The sequence below is a fragment of the Danio aesculapii genome, chromosome 17 (genome assembly GCF_903798145.1).
Source record: "Danio aesculapii chromosome 17, fDanAes4.1, whole genome shotgun sequence".
Lineage (NCBI taxonomy): Eukaryota > Metazoa > Chordata > Actinopteri > Cypriniformes > Danionidae > Danio > Danio aesculapii.
The window spans coordinates 11,755,089-11,782,697 of NC_079451.1; the positions used below are offsets into that span (position 1 = coordinate 11,755,089).

Sequence of the window (27,609 nt, forward strand, 5' to 3'; positions counted from 1 at the left end):
GTGGTGTCTATACAGATGATAAGATTTGTGTAGTTATTTTGGAAGTTAAGAAATTATAGCTAAACCTCAGAATGTCATGGGGAAGTCTAGACAAAGCCGAGCATGTCCAATGAGGTGTGGACAATGTAACGGAGCTCCACTTCTGCTGATTCTGATATAGATATAGTGGGTATTATCCTGAATATCAAGCATCACATTAGTTCAGGCAGGTTACGTCAGTCAAGCTTCCATAAGCTGATGGTCAGCTATTCACGATGTGTACAAATCCAGTCAAATCACATTATCACAACTGTCTTTTAAAATACATACATCCAGTCTCTCTTCAATGCTTGGCTGCACGCCAATTCTAATTTCCCTCCTTCCTCAAGTCCTCCTAGCTCCTGACTTCTAACTTGGGTATTTAGCCAAAGTACATCGTAATCAGCCTCATGTTTTTGGATTTACATTAACGCATATTTAATTTAAATTGTTTATGTATTGTTTCTGAACCTGTTCTGTTACCCCTATGGGGGTTTGACTTGCTGTTGCTTTCCCCACTCTGTCCATGCATGGCTGCATAGACAGCCATGTGGAGTTTTTCCCAGAACAGTACCTAACCGCAAACACTAACTGCATCCCTAATATATATCAATATATAAGCTGAGATAGAGCATCAAGAGGCAAGTTATGGTATTAGGCAAGTATATTGAATTTCAATTGTGACACCCTGAATTGAGATGGAGAAGATACTAGGTAATAAGAAAATGAAAAAGGAAGTTACAGCAAGTGATGAAAAGAGTTGAGTTGTATGTAAACAAATATTCATTTACATATATTATAGCTATAAACAAGCTTGTGTTTCTCAATGTGTGTATGCTCAAAGAGTTCTCTTGTGTAGGAGAGGATTGACTTACGTCCTTGCAGATTGTGTTTCATTTTATTTATCCTCCCTAATGTAAATGTAAATAGTTCTCTAGATCAAATAAAACTGGTCCTATAAATCTATGTGAAACTCAGTATGTTTTTTTCTGTGGTAACAGAACACCCCAAACAACTGGCTTTCTCAGCCCTCCCCTGTTAATAATGCAGATGGTCATGGTTTACAACCCCCATTGCCCATCCGTCCTTCCAGTGCAGACCCTCAGAGGGCATCTAGGAGCAGTCAACATTGCACACCATCCTCCAAAACCACAGAGTAAGTTTCAAGTTCCCCTGTTGGGTCAGGCTAACTTAAGCATGATCTGACCATTGAATTAATAAAACTGAAACTACCAAACTGGGGTGTGCATTAATTATTTTAATTAATTGTCAATCAAATTGGTCTGTCATCAATTATATCTTATACTTGCAATAAACTCTTCCGCATTCATTCTGGATGTTCTTATTTCCAGAGAGCTGGACAGAAGAGGCATACCTGAGAGCACATTCATCCACTCTCATCTCAAGTCTGACCTGGAGCGCATACGCACATCAATGGGCAAAAATGGGCAGACTTACAGCCCAGTTGCCCTCGAGTCCCCCCCAAGTCGAACCAAACAGCCACTTGTTGTTTATGATCTCACAGGTGACAGACCCAACAGCTACCAGGAAGAGAACCGGCGCATTCTTCTGGAAAGCAGTGAGGTGGCACCATTTACTGCTAAACTGGGATCAGATAGGGAACACCGATACCCTAGAAGCCCAACACCTACTCTTCCTTCCAAGGAGAGGGAGATAGAATTGGACAGAGATAGAGAGAGGGATATGCATGCATTTAGACATACTCTACCTCCCCGGCCACAATCAGCCCATCCATCCCCAACCCTCACTCCAAGCAGCTACTATGCATCTCTGTGTAACAGTGTGGAGAACAGGCCTCCACAGCGCAGAGTGCCAGCCAGCAAAGAGCTCTATGAGAGGCTGAGCGCCAGCAACTCTGTTGCCCCTGTCTTAACCTCTAGTTCACAGGTCTCTATGCGAGCCCAACCTCCTCCTCTTGTCAAACGCCAACACGAGAAAGAAGAAGGTCTGCTGGGAAAGATCACAGAGCAACTGGCTCATAAAGCATCTTCCATGGATGCAGTAGAGATGGCAAGTGTGGAGAGAAGGGGACCAGGCTCTTCTCTAATTTCTGTCTCCTCTTCTTCCCGCAGTGTGCCTTTACTCCACCGTGCCCCTATATTCCACCCTCCAGCACCAACCACTGTGGTTTCTAAAGACTCTGGACATGGCAGGTTGTCGCCACCTACTCTCACACCCATTCAACCAATGAGCTTGTCTGAAAAAGGTCAGAAACAACAGAGGCCACCCACCTTGTTGCCTGAATTCAAACATGTTGCCTTAGACGGGAAAAGACCTATGTCTGAGAAAGCAGCAATGTCATCACAGGCCTACAATACCCAGTGGGGAGGAGTCATATATGGCAGAGAGAAGGTTGGTGGGCACACAACAAATGGTGGAGTTGTCAAACCACAGGTGGCTACTGCGTCAGTTATTGTGCGTCCAACAAGCCACACACATACAATAATAAATTACACAGTGTCTGACAGCTCAGTTTCACAGATGCATTGCAGGCCCATAAGGCCATTGGAAAGCATGTCCAATTTAAAGTCTAAGGAGGGCAATGTTCAGCATAAGAGAGGTGTCCTGTGGACCCCTCTGGATACTGTCCATCCAATCAACATGACAACTCAAAAGGAAGATCTCAGTACTCCCATAAACATGACAACAAAGCCAATTAACACTGCTCATCCGAGTCATGGAGTGGCACACCCCATAACAAACATGAATGCCACACATTCTAAAATAGACCTAATCGCAGAGCAATGCAAAAAGAGAGACAATGGAGCCATTCAACCAAATATGGAGCCCTCGCCGTCTTCTTATTGCACTTCGAGAGACTTCCCTCATCTGAAGAAACACAGAGCTGGACTAGCTGCTGCTATTTCTAGAGCTAACACACATACAATTCAGCCTCAACACACTACATATCCTTTGAATGCTATAAAACATACCTCTCACCTCTCGGAAAGTCGTTTTGAGTCTCTTACTGCACTCACCACACACGCCGCGTGTTCTGCACATGTTTCAGAAAGAGAAAAAGAGCCTGTATTAAACACTAACACTTCTGAATGTCTGGCATCAGGGACTTCCAGCCCTGCACCAACAAACAAACAAGGTTCGCCAACTAATGAGTATACAGCTGGATCAACAATAACCAACCAATCAGCGCAATCCGGTCAGAACAATTACCATAAACTGAAAAAAGCCTGGTTGACCCGCCATTCTGAGCAAGATAGAGGCAGTATGGCCTCCCAAACACTAGATGGTACTAAGTCTGCTGTAATTCTGACGACCACAAGCACCTATGTGCCAGCCAAGCAGGAAGTGAATGGACTGATGGACAATTTGGAGGACAAAAACTCCTTTGACAACAAAAAGTCCAAAATCTTGAAGAAGAAGCCTACTCAAGAGACAAGGAAATCTAATAGTAATGCTACTGTGTTCTGTTCACAAGACAAAAAATCAGTAAAAGCCCAAGAGAAACCAGTGACAACAGGCAAAAAGTCTTCCTTGGATAATGTTAAACCTGTCTTAGACAGAAACTGCAAGCTGGAAGGTAAGGAATCCATTGTGGAGGATAAGAAATCCACTGAAAAACACTCTAACCTGGGACATATGAAGACAGAGAGGGAGAAGCGAGGCGAGAAACGGCCATTAGAGTCCAACAGTGACAGCGAGACTGGAGGAGACTCAGGAAATGAGAGCGAGAATGGTGAATCAGGACGAAGGTTCAAACGGCAGCCTAAGACCTCTTTTAAAATAAAGCAGAATGACAGCCAGATGAAGAAAGTAAAGGAGGAAGAAGAAGAAGAAGAGGCCAAATCCAATGGAACTTTGCAGAGTGCAAAGGATAAGCCACAGAGGATAGCTAACAGCAGTGAGTTTTTTCCATCTGATTAAGATAAAATTCTTAATAATATTTACATTACTATAGGGAACAACACTATATAACAGCATGAATAGCTTCCTTTTTCTTGCTTAAAATAAAATGTAGTGTTGTGAGTGATTTCAGAACTAGTAGGTCTTTATTGAAGGTTTTTCATAAACGTCTCTGAAAAAAGTGAATAGGAACATAATATACATTTGCAGTATTCAGGGTTGCGCTCTTTAGCAGCTCTTTTTTAAGCAAGCTGTTTAAGATTGACTGGCAGAACAATTACACATGCTGTGTGTCATTGCCAAAATGTAATCGAGTCTCAGTTTCACAGTACTATTCAGGAGAGGGACTCAAGGCTGTGGCAATTCAAAATCATGCATATTCAAACTGATGCCGAGAATACAAATGTGTATTGAGCTCAGCTATGCTATTTTGGTCCTAGATGGCATCCCTCGTTCTGTGCTGAAAGACTGGAGGAAGGTGAGGAAGCTCAAGCAAACTGGAGAAGCTTTCTTACAGGACGACTCCTGTGCAGAGATTGGGGCAAATGTGCAGAAGTGCAGAGAGTGTCGTGTGGATCGCTCACGTAAGGCACAGGAGCCTGCCCTGTCACCTGTGTTTTGCAGATTCTACTATTTCCGACGGTTAGTTTTTAGTTAATGTTTGAACATATATGAACTCCCGCTGTTGTCCTGTACTTCTTTTATTTGGTCAATCAGTGGTTTATTCAATTCTAATATAGTAAATTGAAGTTCAACTTGATTTGCTAATATCTAATAAAAGCAAGAAGATCTGTTTTCATGACAGATGTCAGAAGGAACTCCACCGTTCATAGACAATCTTCCTACTGTCTCTTAAGCCTGTCATACAGTAAGAATGGCGTTATCCGCGTGGATGGGTTTTCGGTGTCTGAGCAGACGGATGAGGAGGCGGTTACGGTGTGGACGGGCAGCACAGAGGACGAGGATGACAAGAAGAGGAGAGAGATGGACCTTGAGATGTCAAAATCCATCCTCACATTCATCGGAGACCAGTTCTGCAGGCTCGTAAAGACAGAGGACACTGCATACTCATGGGTCAAAAAAGACAGTACGTTTGTGTGGAATGACAGACACCAAGTTTCTTATTGCTTGTCATTTTGTCTTCTTCACCTTGCCTTGCCGTCTTGTCTTTCTCCAGCTCAGATCATGTGGAAGCGGGCAGTGAGAGGTGTGAGGGAGATGTGTGATGCGTGTGAAGCGACTCTCTTCAACATGCACTGGGCGTGTCACAAATGTGGCTTCGTGGTTTGCATGGACTGCTATAAAGCCAGAGAGAAGAGGAAAGCCAAAGGTTATTTGCAAACATTTCCCTATGGGTTTTAAATTGTACCTATTGACCCTCTCTATGGAATTTCTTAGAACTTTGAACAATATGACCTTACATGCTGGTCCAAACTGGTTTATGTTGGTTTTTGACAGAAAGACTCGAAGGTTTAATTATTCGGTTCCATCACAACAGGTTCTGTCATATTGACAAATAGGAATAAAGCAGCTCTTTCATTCTTCACTTTCAAAAGAGAGTGTTGCTAAGCAGAATTAGCAAATGGAGGAAATGTTCTTCTGTAGTAACAATACTCCCATGTTTATGGTAGCCAAAGAGGTATTGTCTGTTTAGACTCAATCCAGATGCGAATTGTTGGTTCTGATTTCTCAATATTCGGCACTGTTGATATAATTGGTCTTGGCAGCATAGATCTACTATGCTGCTGCTGCTGCTTTTATTATTGGTGCAGAGCAAGTACTGAAACTTGCTGCTGCCAGCATATTTACAGACATGCTGTGTGAGAATATAACACTACTGCTGCAAACATAACATGTATGTAAGCCCTCAACAAAGCAGAAGAACATGAAGACAAAACATCAAAATTTGACAGCGTTAACAGTTCCATTACAGGACAAATGAAATAAACACCCCAAAATAAGCAGATCAATCGCTAAGACATACTTTTTTTCACCATTGAGCCAGGGGACCACATGTTTTGCTATTTATGTATGCCTGGGTTAACTTGCCGAATGGCTTTAGCACTAATACCAAACACTGGGTGTCCTTGTTACAAAAATATCATGCAGGCTGATGTAATAAAATAAACTCAGCATAAATGAGAACTTTGATAATGTAATATCCATTTTCTTGTAGATAATTCCAAACACTGTGTTAACATGGTGTCCGCAATGTGAAATACCAAATAATAAATAAGAGATTGGTTTAAAACCAATTTTCACTTATGTTGCTTACGGATGATATGACAGAATACAAATCAGTTGAAAATCATAGAAGTCAAAAATACATTGATAAAATGTGTGAGAAATTAGATTAGAAGCATTGTAGACTATGAGGTCATCTGAGGCATAGTTCATCTGAAAAATGAAAATTTCCATCATTTACTTACCCTTGACAGTTTGCCTTTCTTTTGTTGAACACATTAGTTAGTATGATGAAGAATGTTGGAAGCTGGTAGCCATGTCAGTTGCTACCATTCTTAAAAACCCCTTGTTACTACCTTAACTACTATGACTATGTTTGGATTCACTTAAGGGTAAAATGTGAGTAAATCTAAATTTTTTGGTGATTTTCATCTTTTATGGTTAAATGCAGCCAGCAGCTAGCTCTCTGCAACTCTCACATGGTCGCTTACTGAAGCTAGGCAGAGCTGCACCTGGTCACTACCTGGATGGGAGACCACAAGGCAAAACTAAGTTGCTGCCGGAAGTGGTGTTAGTGAGACCAGCAGGGGCGCTCAACCTGCAGTCTGTGTGGGTCCTAACACCCCAGTATATTGATGGGGAATGCTCATGAACGTGTTAGTGCTCATGAACATGTTAGAGAGACAAGCAGGGGGTGCTCAACCTGTGGTCTGTGTGGGTCCTGAAGCCACAGGATATTGATGGGGACTCTATATTGCAACTCTATATTGAGATGTGAAACCAAATCGGAAATCGATGTTAAAAACCAGGATGTCAAAAACCAGTAGGAGTTTAACCCCTGCATCCTGGCCAAATTTGCCCACTGGCCTTTGTCCATCATGGCATCCTAACCATTCCCATATCATAGCTGGCTTCATCACTCTGTTTCCTCTGGTGTGCGATCTGGCGCAATATGGCTGCCGTCGCATGTTGTGGGGACATAATCCAAAACACGATATATTTCTTGCTCTATCCCTCAGATCTTTTTGGTTTTGTCTCCTTTCACACAATTTGTCCATTTTTCTTGTTTTATCATTCAGATAAGGAACTGTATGTCTGGGTCAGATGTGTGAAGAATCAGCCCCATGACCTGAAGAACCTCATGCCTACTCAGATTGTCCCTGACTCAGGTAGGCATTGATTCGTCTACTTTAATGTAAATAAATGTCACATCCTGTTCTACTCTTACTGGGAACCTTGTAGTAATAAGCAGTGCATTGTCATTTGTCCACAAGTGCTGGAGGACATGCAGAACTCTTTGCACTCTTTGAAAGAAAAGTTTGGAATCTCTTCCCAACGTCCCGGCACTGAAACCAAATCCTTGGCCTCTACCAACGGACTCTCACCAGTAAACTATTACCTTTTAATTTTTTTATTTCATGTCAAGTTACATTTACATTTATGCACTGGCAGACACTCCTATCCATTGCTTTCAAGGGATTCAGTTTATTAGTTTATTCATTTCCTGGGAGTCTACAGAAATTATTAGATGCATTTCTAGCTCCACATGAATGACATTTAATGAATGTATTTGGTGTGACATCAGCTTTCAGACACAGATCAAAGTGACCTGAAGAGCCGGCAGATCCCAGATCAGCAGAAGAACTCACAGCACGTCACACTGAGAGCGCACACTGAGAGAAGAGGTAATGACAGAAGTAATGTGCAATAATACGCTAAGATTTTTTTCACAACATGCAGCCAGCCCTGTCCACCGTGAAATCTCAATTATATCCTCCACATAGTGTATTACACATCTAAAGTTCTTTAATATGCTGTTTTCTCGTATTATCCAGAGAATGTAGAGTGTGACGGTGTGGAAGCCCAGAGTAGGAAGTCTACAAGCCCTGAACAGGGATCAACATTGCGTGACCTTTTGACGTCCACAGCTGGGAAGTTACGCCTTGGATCTGCAGGAGGTGCCTTTGCACCAGTCTACAACTTTTCTGAACAGGTTTGATATATACGTTCTTGTTCATACAAAAAATGTGAAGTGGAGATCAAATTTCTGGCTAAATTAGGGGATGAACTCAGGGAAGGAAACCCTGCTGTTGATGAAGGAGCTTGTGAGAAACATTTGCATTCACTCTGCCATGTAGCTGTGTTTGCACCAGGTATTGAGATGTGTTTTTGTCAGTCAAATCACTAGTGGACAAAGGAGACACATTACTACCATAAATGTGTCTTTTGTCCACTTTCGACTTTCAACGACTTCTCTTATGAGTGACGGTCTGTGGGCAGGTTTTGGCTTTCTTTGATCTTTCAAAGTAATACTGCAAAAAATGGCACAATTTTCATAATAAAAAAGTAATATAATAATAAATTGTATTAAATGATACCAGATCAATTAAACACGCTTTATGAATCGGCAACTTCGTACATTGAACTGTACTTCAGGGCTGAACTGTTAAACAATTCTGTTGCTGCAATGTTGAACCCATTGAGATTCTACACATTATACTGTCCTCTCAGGTATTTGTCTTTTATAGATGACCAGACATTTTGAGGGGCTTGAATGAGATTGTGACATTGTAAAACTGCAACATTCCATAAATCACAAGATAGGAAAGACAAATTTCTCTTGCTTTGACTGAACCATGTCATCCCTTTAACCTTCATCTGGCCAACCTGCTGAGGGTTTTAGTCACTTTAGACTGGATCACTATCCTGCAAAGTCAGTGAAAACTGTGGAAGTTAGGCTGGCTGTTGAAAAAGGTGCCAGATTAAAGGTGCAATCCAAAAAGTGGGACAAATCTGAGAGTGTGTCCTTTAATTTTGATCAGTGTTCTTATTAAAATATTACATTTAAGTTAAACTCACCGGCCACTTTATTAGGTACACCATACTAGTACCGGGTTGGACCCCTTTTTGCCTTCAGAAATGCCTTAATCCTTTGTGGCATAGATTCAACAAGTTGCTGGAAATTACTCAAGTTACTCAGAGATTTTATATCATATTGACATGATAGCATCAAACAGTTGCTGCAGATTTGCCGGCTGCACATCTATGATGCGAATCTCCCGTTCCACCCCATCCCAAGGGTGTTCTATTGGATTGAGCTCTGGTGACTGCGGAGGGCATTTGAGTTTAGTGAACACATTGTCATGTTCAAGAAACCAATCTGAGATGATTCGCACTTTATGACATGATGCGTTATCCTGCTAGAAGTAGCCATCAGAAGATGGGTACACTGTGGTCATAGAGGTATGGACATGGTCGGCAACAAAACTAGTAGGCTGTGGCATTGAAACGATGCTCAGTTGCTATTAATAGGCCGAAAGTGTGCTATTAAAATCCATTACACCACCACCACCAGCCTGAACCATTGATACAAGGCAGGACGGATCCATGCTTTCATGTTGTTGACGCAAAATTCTGACCCTACCATCTGAATGTCGCAGCAGAAATCGAGACTCATCAGACCAGGCAGTGTTTTTCCAATCCTCTATTCTCCAATTTTAGTGAGGCTGTGCCAATTGTAGCCTCAGTTTCCTGTTCTTAGCTGACAGGATTGGCACCAGGTTTGGTCTTCTGCTGATGTAGCTCATCTGCCTAAAGGTTAGACATGTTGTGCGTTCAGAGATGCTCTTCTGCATACCTCGGTTGTAATGAGTGGTTATTTGATTTACTGTTGCCTTTATATCAGAACCAGTCTGGCCATTCTCCTCTGACCTCTGGCATCAACAAGTCATTTTCACCCACAGAACTGGCGCTCACTGTATATTTTCTCTTTTTTGGACCATTCTCTGTTAACCCTAGAGATGGTTGTGCGTAAAATTCCTAGTAGATCAGCAGTTTCTGAAATACTCAGACCAGCCCGTCTGGCACCAACAACCATGCCACATTCAAAGTCACTTAAATCCACTTTCTTCCCCATTCTGATGCTCATTTTGAACTGCAGCAGATCGTCTTGACCATGGCTGTTTCTCAATATGCATTCTTCAGCGGTCTTGCGTCCTCATGTTTTCGTGTAACGTTATCATCAGCTGCCAAAGTTCAGTTCCAATACTCAAGACCGCAAGAACAGAGGACGCGTAAAACTTCCCGGATGTATTCTTGATATCGGGGATGCACCGATGCAGACTTGAGCACCGATCTTGCTCTAGAACTCCCAGAATTCATTGCGACTGGAGGTGGGAAGTGCAACATTTATTTAGATTTAAATATAGTATATATTTTGAAAAGGGGAAAGCAATAAATCGTTGTATGAATGCTGTAATGTTTAAATAATTTTCCATTAAAACGCATAAAGGTCATGTGGCCATCAGGCAGAATGCAGCATCTCATTTCTCAAAGGACGCATTCTCTGTTCTCGTGGTCTCCCGAGTTCGTTCTGGAAAGTCTGGTCTCCACAAGAACGCAAGTACATTCTCTGCATTCTTGGAATTGAGAAACAGCCCATGTCTACATGTGCCTAAATGCACAGAGTTTCTGCCATGTGATTGGCTGATAAGAAATTTGAGTTAACAAGCAGTTGGACAGGTGTACCTAATAAAGTGGTCAGTCAGTGTATATGTGCTTCAGAATATTTGTAAACATTGAAATATGCTTTAAAAACAGATCTTTTACTACCGTTAGGAATACCTCAAATAGGATTAATCTGTGACTGAAATTTAGGAAATTGTTGATTAATCTCTAATTTTAATCTCCAATGTAGCATATTGACAGCTAAAATCTTTTCTAATAATCCCTATTCATGCTTAATTCACTAGGTAACCCAAAACATTCGTGTACCCAACATCCTGGATGACATCATTGCTTCTGTAGTAGAAAATAAAATTCCCGCTACAAAGATGGCCAAGGTAGGGTTCAACCAAGATTCGCTGCCTGAGGAGGAGGCGGGGCAGCGGCCAGATGAAGTAAGGCTTGATGAAAGCCCATTGGCTAATCCCCATGCCACTGCACCTTATGATTGGCTGGGAAACCACCGACTGCTTTGGCTCAAAGATCACCGTCACCAAGGCAACCAAAGGCTGTTTAAAGAGAACTGGACACAAGAGCAGGTTTGTATTGCTCAAGCTAGTGGAGTATTAACTAAATATCTACAGAAGGCAAATTACCCTTCAAATTAGTATTAGTAAACATTAGTTTTTGATACAGAATGAATAACTTAAAAGTCACCATCTCTCTATGAAATTTAGATATCATTGATTAGAAATGGCTTCTTGTATGACAAAAAAATGTCCAGTTGAAGTATGATGCTGCATATGATTATGTGTTGGTGGGATGTCTCTCTATATAGCCAGTACTGGTGTCTGGATTGCACAAGAGTCTCAACGCAAATTTGTGGAAGCCCGAGCACTTCAGTCGTGAGTTCTCCAGCCTCCACAGTGACCTCTACAACTGCCGAGACGGGAGCATCACCAACTCCAAGGTCAAGGAGTTCTGGGATGGTTTTGAAGATGCCTCAAGTGAGTGATCCAGTTTAGCAATCTGTGCTCATCATTTCTAATTCGCTGCATATGATTTTGCCGTTTGACTCAACTAAACGTTATTTGCATGCTTGTGTATATGACTGACAGAGAGGCCGAAATCTGGTAAAGGAGAGTCAGTGGTGTATAGACTGAAAGACTGGCCATCAGGGGAGGAGTTTCTGGCCCTCATGCCTGCCAGGTACTGCTGCCCTTGGAACCATTTGAAGCATATGTTGTCTTTTAGAACTCACCAGAATTTGCATAAAATGGCACTTTGTACTGCTAATGCTTCCTCAATTTGAATACACTGTTTCCACTATTTGAATACACCTCTACTCAAGCCTGGAACTCAGACAATGCAGTAATAGATGGCAGGAAATAAACACAAACCATGTTTTTCCCCATAGAGAAATAGATTCCAAGTGAAAAATGATTTCAAATTAATAAATGTATGTTTGGTCCTTACTTTTCTCACACTGTAGTTGTTCATTTACACAGCAACAGCATTTAGAGTCTCTTGAAAAAGGGTTTTAAAGAGCAAGTTTTAGAAAACTAACGGCAAAAACATGAATTATGAAAACAATAATATCTAGTGCATACATATTATGTGTTCAGTCTATGTATAGGCAGCCAAAACAACAATTGCAGACAAGACTTTGTCCAGAAGAATACAGATTTTTATTTACAGTGTTCTATAACGCATAATAGAGCCAAGGTCCATGTGAACGTACAACATTTTGACAATTCCATCTTTACATAATTTGAAAGATGCAAAGGAATATCTTCTCAATTTTTTAATTACACTATTGCCTTGTAAGTTTACCCCTTAATATGCACTTTTGTATGGATGAAATTGATGGTATAACATTTTCTCCCATCTCAGATATCATGATGTGATGAAGTTTTTGCCAGTACCAGAGTACACAGACCCAGAGGCTCATCTGAATCTGGCCTCTCATCTGCCCTCATTCTTCATTCGACCCGACCTTGGTCCTCGCCTCTGCTGTGCCCACGGTATTCTTTCTTTCCCGCAGCCACTGACAGTGCTGTTATACGTTTCTTATGTAATAGGCCTCATGTTCCTGTGTTTGTTCAGGGGTTACGGCATGTCCAGAGCAAGATTTTGGAACCAGTAATCTACATGTTGAAATCTCAGACACTATGAGCATTCTGGTATATGTTGGGGTGGCCAAAGGAAACGGAGCCTCATCCAAAGCAGGTACTGGCAAGTAGACATGAGACAAGATTGTAAATGGCTTATGTTTTTCTTGAAAATATAGATTTTACCTTAATATGTTTGCAAGTCCATTATCTAACAGTTAAGCAAATTTCTTGGTACAGTAAGACAGGCGGATTTAGACGCATAACAATCATTATTCTCACGGTTAAGATTTGCCATTTGTGCAATACTTCTGCGTTCATAGAGGAAATTGCTCAAATGTAAATTTGATTGGTTTCCTTTAAATGCCACCACATGAGATTCTAAAAGAATATTATGAGCCATAACATGTCTTTCAGTCTTTTAATTTGGTTGTTAAACTCTGTGTTAGGTGTATTGAAGCTCTTGGAGGAGGAAGTTCTGGATGAAAGTGTGAGGAAACGACTGAAAGATCCTAATGAGACACCAGGTGCTCTGTGGCACGTCTACATGAGCAAAGACCTACAAAAGATCCAGGAGTTTTTACACAAGGTACCACAATTATAGATCATCCTGATGCCTATTGTTAAAGGATGAGTTGTCCAATTTAACCAAGATAAAGTCTTGGGCCCTGTATTGTTGTACATTCTTGTACATACTCCTAAAACATGACATTAGATCACTAAACACCTCGGAGGGATATTGCTGCTTTAATAGTCCTCCTTCCCGTCAATGAGGATATGATATTCATGTATGTGTGTAGGTTGCTGCTGAGCAGCACACTGAGGCCGATCCAGAGACTGACTCAGACTCTGAGTGGGACAGTGATGCCGACCCGCTGCGTGAGGGCAGCTGGTATCTGAGCCCCAGGCTGAGGCAGAGGTTACAGGACGAATATGGCGTAGAGAGTCGCACACTTCTCCAGTTCCATGGAGATGCTGTTATCATCCCTGCTGGAGCTCTGCACCAGGTATAGTACCTCACTCGCATTGCCAGCTACATCCTCCTAAAGTCCTGGGTATGCTAGTTTATACCACTAGGTTCCACTTCATCTCGCACACAGCTGCAGCCATGCAGCTTTCAAAGTACACTCAAGCGCAGATGGACAGGTTCACTAAATGCACAGTACCACCTAGTGGACTTCAGTCTCAACAACATTGACTTTCGTATGTGCAATGTGCACAGAGCCTCCTGATGATGAAAAGCTGCTTTATTATAGTGATCACTCCTTCAGGATTCAGTATTTCATGATGTGTTTTAGGTAATGAATCTGCACAGTTGCATCCAAGTGAATGTGGACTTCGTGTCCCCTGAACATGCGCACAACTCCTATTATCTGACCCAAGAGCTCCGCCCTCTCAGAGACCTTATGAACTATGAAGACAAACTCCAGGTATGTCATCTGCCTAGTGTTACCTGTTCTATTGATCATTGAAACTCTGTAGTCCCCAATACTACACATTTTGCATATCATCTTTTATGTGCCACACTTATTTCAAGTATTGGACTCTCCACTAATGTGGTTAGTTAGCTGGGGTGTGTTTGATTAAGATAACATGCAAAATAAGTAGACTTTAGGGGGCTCCTTGAACGTGGTTAAGCTGGAAACCCCAGAGACATTGGCTGAAAGTCATGCTCCACATAACACCAACCAAATACTTTGATTGTTCTGTGTCACAGCATTTTCACTTTATCCTTAATGCTGACTTAAAGGGGTAGTTCACCAAAAACTGGAAATTGTCATCCTCATCCTCCACTTGTTCCACACCCAAAAGAAGATAAAGTGAAGAATGTTGGAAACTGGTATTTTTTTCTTCCTAATTGGACATCAATGGCTACTGGTTTTCAACATGGTTTAAAATTATTTTTATATAAAGGAAATTCGCTATCGTACCATGTCTACAGTAGGGGCAATAATATTACGCAGCACCTGAAAATCTTGAGTCAATAACAACATTGATGACACTATGCATCGTGCTTGCACAGGGGAGCATGCCTTGCAACCATTGAGACATTTGTGAGAGACAATACAGAACATACACACTTTGGTGCTGAACTGAATTGTATCCATTTGAACTGGAATACCAGACATGCGCGAATAAATCAGACTATTTGCTCTTAAATGGACATGTGAATATTTTGAGTTTACTCATTCAATCGTGGATTAAATTCAGTTTGCAATAGATGCAAATTTGTGTCATGGGCGGGGCTTTTGTCTGCCTGGTGATAGAAGCCCACACTAGAGCAAGCTCCTGATTGGTTAATGCAGGGCAAATGTTTGCTAAAGTTCAGATTTTCCATTTGTGTGATGTGTGTGTTTAGCATGTCAAACATGCAAAACATTCGATTTGTGTCATTTTATTCACATAAATCACGTCATTTGCGCCGCCTCATTTGCGTGAATAGCACTGCAGGATGTCAATTTCAGTCTTTACATTGACTTAATTTGTAAATCACTCACGCTTGACGCTGCATCTGGTGTGAACGCACCATAATAATATTGGTTATATTGATGAAGGTTAGCCAATTTTAGTTTTTTTTATATCATTGCGCCTGCTGCAGCCATGGTACAGCAGCAAAGGTCCTTGATTATTATGCCAGAATGTGAGTATAGTTCCTAGCCATATCTAGAAACGTAGAACCTAGGAAATAACTTTGCATTTTGGATCAGTCTTATCTCACGATGTAACTACAGAAGTTTTAAATAGGAAAATTCTCAAAACTTTTTTATCAAAATGGTCTAACCTGATTCAATGATCTCAAGTAAGCTAAGCTCAAAGTGCTCCTGGCAGACCCAGAGATCGGCTGAATGGATTAAAAACGGCCAAATTCATTTGTTTAAAGGGCACATAGGTTACCCCTTTTTTCATATTTAATATAAGTCTTTTGTGTCCCCAGAATGTGTCTGTAAAGTTTCAGCTCAAAACACCCATCAGATTATTTATTATAGCTGTTTGAAGTGGCTATATTATAGCTGGAGAAAAGTTTTTGCTGTTTTTTTGTACTGGCCCTTTAAGGCTAGTCCTCCCCGCCCACCGTTCACACGAGCCTGTCAGCAATCGCCGCCCTCGGCTGCCTCAGGAAGCAGATCTCACGTAACGTGTGTGAGAAATACTACAGTAAGAACTTTAACAATCAGTATTTGATGCATTTTTTGTGGCGTTGCAACAATGAGTCACACACAATGTCATTACAAAGTTCACGCACACACACAGCGAGGACACAAACACAGCGCAGACACATACACACACACTCACACATAGCACAGCAGACACACACACACAGAGAGAGAGAGAGACAGCGCATTAAGCTTTGCACTCGTTTTGCACGCATATGTGACATGATACTGGTAATCTCCACTGTTGTATGGATATCTGTTATGTTAATGTACAAAATAAACCTGATTTAATGTCCACAAACCGGGATAGAAGCGTCTTCTTTTATAATTGTTCTGACACGCGGCTGTGCTGATTAAGTGAATCTGAAGTGAATCGCTGTAATTCATTACACACATGCTCTGTTTTAAAACATTTTAAACTTGTAAAACTCACTCTTGATCACGTTTTATGATGATTGATGATCCTAGCAAACTAAACACACCTTTTATTCCCGGCTGCTTTGCGCTCGTCCTCTCTTGTTGATATGATTATACACGTGACTACTGGACATGTTAATGCACACAGCTGTCAATCAATATTGGTGGGCGGGGGGACCGCACTCCTAGGTAAAGTTGCGGTCGATCTGAAAACCGCTCCAATTGGTCCACAGTTTTTATGTTGTTAAATTTGAAAAAAAAGGACTGGGTGTGTTTATTTCACCCCAATACTTACACACATTTCTGTCCAAACAGCTTGAAAAGTAGATGTTTCACCATAGGTGCCCTTTAACTTTAGGAGTCTTCAAAAAAGTGAATTGCTCTTTTAAAGGCTGAAACATGCTGAAAAAACACTTCAGTCCAGGACACGAATTGATGCTAAAATCTGATTTCTTTTCTTTCTCTACTGTTCAGGTGAAGAACATCTTCTATCACTCTGTGAAAGATGCTGTGGCCACACTGAGGAAGCATCTAAAGGAGGAGATCACAGGGAAGGTGAAACAGGAGGAGTCCTGACAATGCATCTCGTCCTCCCAAAAACATAAACACAATCCCAAGATCCGCCAGGAAGGAACTGCTGTTCTTAGACTTGAGACCAACAAAATAGGCTGCTCTGCAAGGCTCTGTGACTTCCTGTGTGATGTTACAGCATTCTCTTTGTTTGAACAGCATGGACAGGAAGTGAGGTATGGCAAACATAGAGATGAAAGCAGAACACTGTGCACTCCAGACAGGTGCAATGAACTTCAAAGCTCATCACTTCCACTCGCCGCACACGCAGAAGGTCATGAAAACTATTGGAAAGGAGGACACTGGCAAATATGTGTTTTCTCAAGGGCGGTAATGATTTATGACATGTTCTTTATCTGTAGTTCTTGCACTGCAGAAAGTGTCCAACAAACAGACACGCTGTGTTTTGGATGGTTGGAGAGAATTGAACACATTCGCAGCAGCATTCCATCCCTTCAGCAGCTGCCAAACTGACAGCTTCTATTATGTTAAAGCAACATTAAATTATTTACAGTTTGGCAAATATTCACTGTGCAGACAGAGGGAGAATATTCAAACAATTCCCGTTTATTCTGTGTTGGTTTGAACAAAGATATTGTGACATTTTCAGCTCAAATGTAATATGTAAATAGCAGAATATACATATATAAATATATATATTAATTATGATTTTATATAACATGGTGTGCTTTATTTGCTGTATGTGTTGTTTGCTACTGTATGTACATTGAAGTTAAAGAGATGTTTTACATTTTCCATTAAAAATGGAAATATCATAATTGATGTCTTTCATACTTTACACTACATGCTCCAATAATATCCATTTAAATGCATTAAAAGTTGTTCAGTAATGTTCCTAGATTCACCCAAGAATTATGAACAAGTCACAATTACCCTTGTGTTGTGTTAATGCCATATGACCCTTCTTAAACAAACCACAAAAGCAAATACGGGGTTTCCTGATCACAATCATCATAATAATGTCAGTGAATAGTGAACAGTTACAAGCGTAGAAAATATTACAAAATTAGTGAGGGTGCTGGGGGTGCCAAACAAACCAAAATTAACAACAAATTTCTGACATTGGCTGAACCAGCAAAGCCCATTTGACTCCCCTAATTTACGCATACATTCTTATGGTGTAAACATAATTCAATATAGTCTGCTCAGTTCTAAAACATCAATAAATTGACTGAAAATAGAGATCAATTCATTAAACACCATTAAAATCCATATTTTACTCGTATGTTAGTTTGTTTTTTTTAACTTCATGATCATGTAATCCAGAGTGAATCTAGGGTATTTAATTTGGGGTTTTTAAGAATTAACAATACGTTCACGACTTTGACCCAATATACAGTGCATCCAAAAAGTATTCCCTGCATTTTTTTTTATTTTATGTCACAGCCTAAAATGGAATAAATTCATTATTTTCCTCAAATTTTAACAAACCATAGCCAATAAAGACAATGTAAAAGAAATTTGTTTTATAAATATATTCACAAATCTTGGTTAATTTATAAAAAATATATATAAAACAAGCAAATAAATCAATACTTCCCTGAAGCACCTTTGGCAGCCATTATAAGTCTTATTAGTATGATGCTACAAGCTTGAACCACTATTTTTGGTAAATTTCTCAATTTCTTCTTAGCATAACCTCTAAAACTCCCTTAGGTCGAATGGGGAGCAGTCGTTTTCAGATATCTCCAGAGATTTTTTAATCGGGTTCAGCCCTGGGCTCTGGCTGGGCCACTCCAGCACATTCACAGAGGTGTTCTGTGTCCACTCTTTGGCTGTGTGCGTGGGGTCGCTGTCCTTTTGAAAGATGAACCAATGCCCCAGTCTGAGGTCCAGAGCACTCCACAGCAGGTTTTACATCAAGGATGTGTCTGAACATTGCTGCTGCTGCTGCGTTTATCTTTTCCTTATCCTAACTAATCTTCCAGCCCCTGCTGCTGAAAAACATCAGCTGTGGGCTGATGCTCCTCCACCATAATCACTGCAGAGATGGTATTGGCCAGATGATGAGCAGTGCTGCATTGCCTCCAAACAAAGTTAATCTCAGTTTCATCAGACCAGAAAATTTAGTTTCTTAAGTCTGAGAGTCGCCAGGTCTTTTTTGGCAAACTCTAGGTCTTTCATGGAGTTTGGCCACTCTACCATATAGCCTTTAATGATGGAGAGCTGCAAAGATAGTTGTTCTTCTAGAAGTTCTCCTGTGTTCTACTCTACACTGATAAATGCTGGAGCTCTTTTAGAATGACCAACAGGTTCTTGCTCACCTCCCTGACTAAAGCTCTTCTCCCCTGATTGCTCAGTTTGGCCAGGCAGCCTGCTCTGGAAGAGTCCTGCTGATTCCAAACTTAATCATTGATGGATAATGAAGAATGTTGTTCTGTGGATCTGTCATCTGTGCCTCAATAAAATTCTGTCTCAGAGGTCTACATACAATTCCTTAGACTCCTTGGTTCAGTTTCTGCATTATATTTACCAATTTTGAGTGGAATGGCATAGGCTATGAATACTTACGTATGTGCATCTGATTTTTACTTTATTTTTTTTATATTTGCGAAGATTTTAAACAAACTTCATTCACATTTACATTATGGGGTGTTATTTGAAGAATTTTCAGAAAAATAATGAATTTAATACATTTTGAAATAAGGCTGTAAACATAACATAATGTGTAAAATGATAAGCTTTGTGAATATTTTCCAGATGCACTAGTACACATAGTGAAGTACAATGACAAAATGTTTTATTTTATGTTTCTAATGCTCAACAAGGCTGCAAAAATTTGCAAATAAAATTAAAATTCAAAGTAATGTTTTTTGTTTTTTTTTATCTGAAGAGGTTTTAAATTTAGTATTTTATTCCTGTCTTGGCAAACCTGAACTTTCAGCATCTTAACTAGTCTTCAGTGGTGCATTATCACAAATCATTCTTTTTTGCTGATTTGGTGAAAAACATTATTTACTATTATTATTATTTTTATTATTATTATTATTATTATTAATGTTGGAAATAGTTTTTCAACTTAAATAATTTGAGGGAAAAGTAATACCAAAACCCATCTTTTCAAAAGTTAATTTTGCCATGTCTGGAATATTAGAAACATCCCTGTGTAACACTTCACAATATTTCATTTTTTTCCATCAAACAAACAGATTTGATATTCTTAAGGGACTAAAAGGGACTAATAACACAGACATGTTCTTCAATAAATAATAAATGACATTGTAGTGTATGGATCCTTGTTTCTAACATTGCAACCTTTTATCTCACATTCCTTACTTTTTCCCCCATGTGCTAACAAGTTAATATCTTGCAATTCTGACATTTCTTCTCAGAATATCAAGGTTAAACATCACAATCTAAAACAAAGTCTCAATTTATTAAAGTCAGGATTCTCTTAGAACTGTGAAAATGCAGATAAACATCAAGAACTTCACAATCCTAAGAAAAAGATAGGAATTGTATAAACTTGAAACTGTAAATTCTTAGATTTGAGAGACCAAATATCTATGAAATTCTGCAAAAAAACAAAACAAAAAACAAACAATATAAACTACAATTTTGATAAATAAATCACAATTCTACAAAAACGTCAAAACAGTGCTCAGCATAAATGAGTTCACCCCTCACACATCTATTCTAGTTATTCTAATTTATATTTTCTATAGGATGCTTTACAATAATATATTAGTGCATATACTGTACATTAGATTAGTCAGTACTAAAGCCAAATCTGTAGCTAACCTAACATAACTTATGATGTGTTTCAAACATGTGTTTCCCAAATGTATATTTATATATTGGGGAAAATTTTTAAATAAAAATAAAAATCTATATCAAAAGAAACTAAATATACATACAATTGTTGAAATTTTGTAGGTTTGCATTCAATTGTATTTTCTTGTCATTTCTAAAGTTGTTCAGTGACTAAATTATTATTTTAATAAATATATCTGTTTAATAAATTTGTTTTGTTCAAATGCACCAACATATATTACCTATATTGACTGAGAAATGGATAAGTGTACTCATTTATGCTGAGCACTGTATTTATAATAGAAATAGAGAATTACCTTATTAAATGTGCTTTTATGTCACGATGAAAACAGGCCTCCACGATAGTGAATGTAGCTGCAGGTCTAGCTATGCTCTGCTGTGTCCATTAGCTGCTGGAGGTCAGGACTCTCCTCCAAGAGTCTCAAACTCAAAGAAACCGGTTGAGTTTGAGAAGCCGAGGGGCTCTGCATCTCCTCATAAGGGTCACTCCTCAGAGTCAGACCCTGATTCTCCGCCTTCAGCCGCTGGTTTTCCTCCAGCAAGCTCTTGTTGTCTATGAGAAGGACGAGCACCAGCCTCCACAAGTCAGCGATGGCCGTGCTCTGCTCCTCCAGCCGGGTCTTGTCATCTTTGGCGGTCTTGCAGCCCAGGACTGAGGAGGAGGGTCTTACCAGATGCTCTCCTCTGAGTTGAGTCTGTCTGCAGCTCATCTGGATCAGTCTCTGCTGCTGGAGGTGTCTGTCTCTCTGGAGCTCCAAAGACAGGCGTACCTGACAAAAACGCAACAGCACTCAGTGTTGCTTTCTCATTTGTTGTAGATTAAAAAGTACACAGGAAATGTTTTGAAGTGTGGTGTTTTACATTTTGTACAGTATAAAGGTGATTCTGGAACTGTGGGTATATTTTGCATCTCTGAGATAATCCTCAAAAACTATAGAATACACAAGACATGTCATCCGTATAGTTTTGAATGGGGAAAGTGTAACAGTCAATATGGCGAATAAAGCCCAGCTCTCTAGTACAGGAGCCAATCATCGAACACTATAGGCTGAAAATTCTGTGGGGGAGAGGCTTGGACCAGACATGAGTTTCTGCAGATTTAGCTTGATTTAAATGTTTAAAAATGAAACTAAAGACACAGTTGTTGTTTAATTTTGTTGTTGATTCCTAATGTAATTGTAAGCTTGGCAAGCAGTTTCCTCATTCAAAAAGAACTCCCGAGCATACTGCCAGAGAGGCGTTTCAAAGATGGCCGCTGAGTGTAAAGACTTGCCTTAAAGGGAATTTGTAAACCTTTAATTATTTTTTCAAAACAACAACTTTAATGAAACAGTTTTGAATAACACAACTTATATCAAGACAAGAGCTTATATCAAGTCATAAGTTTTGGAAAATGCAATTCTGGAATAAGTCATGAATTCAGGAGAGCTGCATTAATGTACACATAAGCCCTATGTTTTACTTGGTATTATGATATTTTAAAAAATGTTGAAAACACTAGCCACTGACAGGAGAGTTAAAAAAATACTAGCGAAATCATTGGTTACTGGTTTGTGTTCGACAGAGGTACCTGGAGGAGACCCACACGAACATGGGGAGAACATGCAAACTCCACACAGAAATGCCAACTGACCCAGTCGGGGCTCAAACCAGCGACCTTCTTGCTGTGAGGCAATCGCACTGTGACGCTCCTGAGCCACCATGTCAACTTATATTATTATTAACATAATTAAAATTTATTTGACTCACCTACCTGCTAAATTTTTGTTCTTTTGCTTCTTAAGAAAATTAACATTGATTTAATAATTATAAAACTAGTTTTTTCAGCGAAAAAATAAAACAACAATTACTACAGGAGGTGATTAGGGTCAAAAATATAATAAAAACTAAATCTCGAGATCAGCCTTATTAAATTTGGTCATCAAAAATAACCAAAACAATGTGACCAGTACATCTCTCCACTACATGTCAACTAAGTATCTCAACTTGGGACAAATTTGACACATATTTCTATGCACAAATCCATTTTATTCCAATAATAGCAGAGAAAATATGAGTAAAATTTCTACAGATTCCATCTAGGTTTATTTAGAGCAGGGGTGTCCAAACCTTTTCTTATGAAGGGCCAAAAGCCGAACTTAATTGAGGCTAGTGAGATGAAAGTAAATACAGTCGCCATGGGTAAATTCCTAATTTATTTAATACTATTTAAATATGATTAGAAAATATTGCTTTATATTAACTAATACATTATTTTTTACATTGTACAATGAACTTATTAACAGTAAAAATCTCTTTTATAACAGAATTACACTAGTTTTTGCCTTCATTTGCTTCTGTATAGTCCTCTATCTGTCAAGTGACAGTATATACATTTTTAATAATCAGATTAATTTTACAACATTTGATTGAAACATTTTATTTCAGTTTGCTTTTTTTGTAGCTCAGCAATTATACTAACAAAAAAGGTTACATCAAATTAGAAATGACGATCTCTGTGTTAAAGGCATTCACCTCAATCTTCTCTCAGCTGGGATGGTGGGCCAAGTCAAAGGTTACAATAGGCCAACTTTGGCCCGAAGGCCCTACTTTAGAGATTTGTGTAATATATACAACTATTTTCATACTTGAACTACTCAAAAACACATTTAATAACATATTTTGTGCCTCTTCCTAATCAAACACACATGAATCAACTCATCAGTCTCCAGACATCTAGGCTGTTTCTCAATTCCAAGAACACGGAGACTGGACTCATGTCCTTGTGGAGACCGGTCTTGCCAGGTTACCTCAGAAAAACGAACTCGGGAGACTGCGAGAACAGAGAATGCGTCCTGTGAGAAATGAAATGCTGCGATCTTCCTGATGGTCACATGACCTTTACATGTTTTTAACAGAAAATTATTTAAACATTACAGCATTCATACAACGATTTATTGTTGTCCTCCTTTTTAATATATATGTAACATGCAAAAAACCTTAAAAATATACGTTGCACAATGCTAACAAGACAAATTTTAATAGGAATTTCAGCAAATAAACAGCCTTAATGTGTTTATGCCTTTATTAAGATTTTCATGGTAATGTTTACTTTTACCGTTTCATTTAGGGAAACTCCTGAGGTAAATAAGTGATATCTCTGAACTTTAATAATAAATCAATATAAAATGCTGCGCTTCCCACCTCCCTTATTTAGTCGCAATGACTTCTGGGACTTCTCGAGTGAGTTTTCCGCTCAAGATGCATCCTCGATACCAAGAACACATCCGGGAACTTTCACGCGACCTTGGTTCTTGCCATCTTGAGTTTTGGAACAAAACTTTGACGGTTGATGATGATGTCACACGAGAACACAAGGACACAAGATCGCTGAAGAATGCATATTGAGAAACAGCCCCAGACTCTTGAACAGTGTTGTCTAGACTATAAGACCAACAGAAATGGCAGTCTACTGGAATGGAGACACACCTGCTGTCTCAAACACGTCTTACCTGTTGACTCTGTGTCATTGATGAAGCTTCTTTCAACAGCTCTGAGCAGAGAGAGAAACAGATTCAGTGACTCCTTTTGTTTTTAATGTGTTTTCCAACCTCTAGTTATGCGTGGATGGTTTGAGGTGGGAGAATAAAGCAGGATTTATTCCTGTACCTGCTGCTTCGTGATGGCACTCAATCGCCTCCTCGTATTTTCCCTTCACCACCAACTGATCTGCCTTTCGGCCATAATGATGAGCCTGTAGGAAAGATCACGGTCATGGATACTAGAGAAACAGAACTTTCTAACAGGAGAGATAGTTCACTCAAAAATGACAATTTACTCAGCATTTACTTACACTCAAGTGCTTCCAAACCTGTTTGCGTTTCTGTTAAACAGCGAGTAAGATATTTTGAAGAATGCTGGAAACCGGTAACCATTGACTCACATAGTAAGAGAAAAAATTCTATGGAAGTCAATGGTTACCCGTTTCCATGCAACATTCTGCAAATTATCAAGTGAAGGGTGAGTAAATCTGATAGAATTGTCCGGTTTGGATGAACTATCTAACTATATATAAATATATTCCTAATTTTTTATGTTAACGTCTTAATACAATGAGAAAAAACTGAACCCAAAACAGTATGTGGTATTATTTGAATGCAAGAGAAAATACATTGAGGTAAAGTTGGTTTTATATTCGCACTTTCATTCAGTGACAACTTCTGACACACTCACTATATTGTTTACCATGGTATTTGAATATTCAATCTGAAATCGCATGAAAGTGTGACTTCAAAACAAGATTAGGATTATTTATTTGACTGTGACCAAAGTTAAGCTTTGATAGTCATTGGCTGCTAATATGATTTCACTATTTAGAGTTTGTAAAAAACACTTTTCCGGAATTTTATTATTAAGGAGAAGGTCCAAATGTGTGAATATAAAACCAACTTTACCACAACAGACAATACACTCCAACCCAGATACAATTGTGGATATTACATGTATCAGGGAGTCTATTAAGATATCCATTGTCACCCTGTTTTTTACATCAGTACAAATGATAGCTTTTACATATGTGGAGGATTTTTTCGTTTCCAATTTAGTAAAATCAATCTACGTGCCAAAAGGGTTATAAATCCAATCACTGTACGTTGATTATTAGATAAATATATTAATGTACAAGTTTAAGTATTATTTTTACACGTTATTAAGTTAAACCAGTTATATCTCTTCAAAACTTTATACATTTGGCCCTGTGTACGTTCAGTACCAGCTCTATAAAAAGTGTGACTTAGTTCTCATTTCACATATTTTCTTTTTTCATTTTAAATTAATAGAACATTTTTAGTATTATGCTGTTTTCTGAGTTACCTTTTACTCAAATAGTACAAAAAGTTATAGTTATTTATATAAATATAGCTTCAGTATAGGTACATAAATCTTATTTGAATTAAATAAAGGACTGACCCGAGGGTTTAATTAAACAGTTTTAAGTGACAAATTAACGTGTTAATTACGTTAAACACAACATGCTCAACATATTTATATACGTAAAGCCACAACATAAAACGCGTAACGTATTTATTTTTAGTAACGTTAGCTACAAGTTGACAGAACATTTTATGACATTTTATGCTAGTCAAGATATCACTTACACGATTTAGAGGGCTGTCAATTATCTCCATTTCTATTTTAGCCAGCAGTATAACCGTTTTCACAGCGGCGACTTCTTTATTTTAACTCAGGAGATTTACCACATGCCTGAACACCTTGCGCAACTTCACGAGCGTCGTGTTTGTTTGTAGTGAAGTGACACGTGTTGGAGAGCGTGCAAGTCTGAATCCACAGTGTATGACGGCATCTGCTGGTCAACACACTGCGTCACATCAATATACCATAATAAAAACAAACAACAAAAAACATGGTCAATATAGTTAAACCAAAGTAACCACAAATTCACCATTACTTTGATTCACTAAACTATAGCTATATTTATGATATTTGTACTTTAATTCACTTTTGAATCTATTTTAGAGGGAAGAGAGCAGAGTATCTCAACAGCAGCAGCTTTTATTTACAAAAAAAACGTTAATCCTAAGTCGATATAAGTGTTTGACACATAAACAGGACAAATGTAGGCACTGAAAACTGATCAATCTTTGTTACCTAAGACCTCAATGTATCGTCATAACTGACAAATGTAGGCTAATCTGGATTAATCATCCAAAAATTAAAGGGCTAGTTCACCCAAACATTAAAATCTACTCACTTTTACTTAGCCTACCCTCCATACCATTGTAATGCTCTTTACTCTGTTGAACACTAAAAATTTTGAAAGATGGAAAATCTAATCACTGACATCCTTAATAGGAAAAACAAATTCTATGGAAGTCAATGGTTACAGGTTTCCAGCTTTCTTCAAAATATATTCTGTAATGTTCACCAGCGTAAACAAACCTATGGAATCACCTGAGGGTAAGTAAATTTTCAATTTTGGGTGAACTATCCCTTTAAGTACATGTAACTGTGGATTGTAAGGTTTTAAAATACTCAAAATAAGATTACAGGTTATTTTATTGAATACAGGATTAAATATAACCGTTTTTGCATGCTAAATGTCTTCTTTATATCTAGTGGCATTCACGTGAATGAAAAAACTTAACAAAACATATTCAAAATCTGGAAGACTTTGCCCTTGAAATGTCCTTTTCATGTTAATAAACTAAATAAAAAAATTGTCAGACCAAACCCCTTATAACCTAAATATTTACTTTAAAACAATTGCCAGAGTGACTGGTGGTTCAATCTGCTGTGGTGACCCCTGATAAAGCAAAGAATAAGCTGAAGGAAAGTGAGTGTTGTGATTGAACAGTTTCAGCTAAAGTTTTTTCAAATGTTTTGCTTAAAACAAATGGGCATATTGAATGAGCTGTGAGTGAGGAAATTAACCATCCAAACCTCAATGAAATACAATGAAATATGAAATACATTGCTCTGGGTACATTTTGTTGCACATTTCAGATAACAAATCCACTAGAGGGTGCTTTCTAATTTTTTTTGCGAATCTGAAATGTGTTATTTAGTGTACATTTTGTCATATGTTTTAGCAACACTTTCTTCTTGTTTACATATAGAAGGCAAAGTTTCTTGAACAGATCACCTAGATCACCCAGATCACCTACAGAAATGAAAAGTATACTGGACAACATAGTTTTACCTTGATTTTACATTGATCTCTTTTACTGAACTGTGCTGTAATGGGCTCAAACCAGAGCATGCTACATCACAAGTACAACACTGTACAAAGTGAGTTAGCTGGCAAACTAACCACGTCTATAAAGTTGCCCATATGAAGATAGACAGGTGGAAAACATATTTTATTACTATTCAAAGATACTGTTAAGTTGTTTTGTGGTATTTATGTGGTGTTTTGCAAAGGCATGCATAAAAATAATCCTTTATTTGTTGACATGTCCATATAAATATTATTAGTGTGAAAAGGAACAAAAATAATGACGTCATACTGCCCCATAGTTTTCATTTTACCTAAAAAA

The 27,609-nt window shown here is 38.9% G+C and overlaps 2 protein-coding genes across 2 annotated transcripts in view; one reads left to right on the top strand and one right to left on the bottom strand.

The window, feature by feature from the left end:
- jmjd1ca (jumonji domain containing 1Ca) overlaps positions 1 to 17,559 on the top strand; it is a 157,196-nt gene extending 139,637 nt beyond the window's left edge. Inside the window, exons 12-29 of the mRNA XM_056477224.1 lie at positions 1,020 to 1,174; positions 1,371 to 3,898; positions 4,341 to 4,542; positions 4,758 to 4,987; positions 5,078 to 5,230; positions 7,164 to 7,253; positions 7,359 to 7,471; positions 7,670 to 7,769; positions 7,920 to 8,077; positions 10,836 to 11,126; positions 11,366 to 11,534; positions 11,646 to 11,736; positions 12,421 to 12,551; positions 12,634 to 12,756; positions 13,088 to 13,227; positions 13,439 to 13,645; positions 13,937 to 14,068; positions 16,685 to 17,559. Of these exons, the coding sequence (XP_056333199.1) occupies positions 1,020 to 1,174; positions 1,371 to 3,898; positions 4,341 to 4,542; positions 4,758 to 4,987; positions 5,078 to 5,230; positions 7,164 to 7,253; positions 7,359 to 7,471; positions 7,670 to 7,769; positions 7,920 to 8,077; positions 10,836 to 11,126; positions 11,366 to 11,534; positions 11,646 to 11,736; positions 12,421 to 12,551; positions 12,634 to 12,756; positions 13,088 to 13,227; positions 13,439 to 13,645; positions 13,937 to 14,068; positions 16,685 to 16,786 (5,115 nt within the window). The 3' untranslated portion in view covers positions 16,787 to 17,559. The remainder of the gene's footprint in view (positions 1 to 1,019; positions 1,175 to 1,370; positions 3,899 to 4,340; positions 4,543 to 4,757; positions 4,988 to 5,077; positions 5,231 to 7,163; positions 7,254 to 7,358; positions 7,472 to 7,669; positions 7,770 to 7,919; positions 8,078 to 10,835; positions 11,127 to 11,365; positions 11,535 to 11,645; positions 11,737 to 12,420; positions 12,552 to 12,633; positions 12,757 to 13,087; positions 13,228 to 13,438; positions 13,646 to 13,936; positions 14,069 to 16,684) is intronic.
- Positions 17,560 to 20,757: 3,198 nt separating this feature from the next.
- On the bottom strand, positions 20,758 to 25,820 carry nrbf2a (nuclear receptor binding factor 2a). Its single transcript, XM_056477479.1, has 4 exons — positions 25,711 to 25,820; positions 24,224 to 24,308; positions 24,067 to 24,107; positions 20,758 to 21,345 (listed from the first exon to the last, which is right to left on the bottom strand). Exons 1-4 carry the CDS (start codon positions 25,738 to 25,740, stop codon positions 20,938 to 20,940), a joined length of 564 nt encoding a protein of 187 aa, XP_056333454.1. The 5' UTR covers positions 25,741 to 25,820; the 3' UTR covers positions 20,758 to 20,937.
- Between the last annotated feature and the right edge of the window lie 1,789 nt (positions 25,821 to 27,609).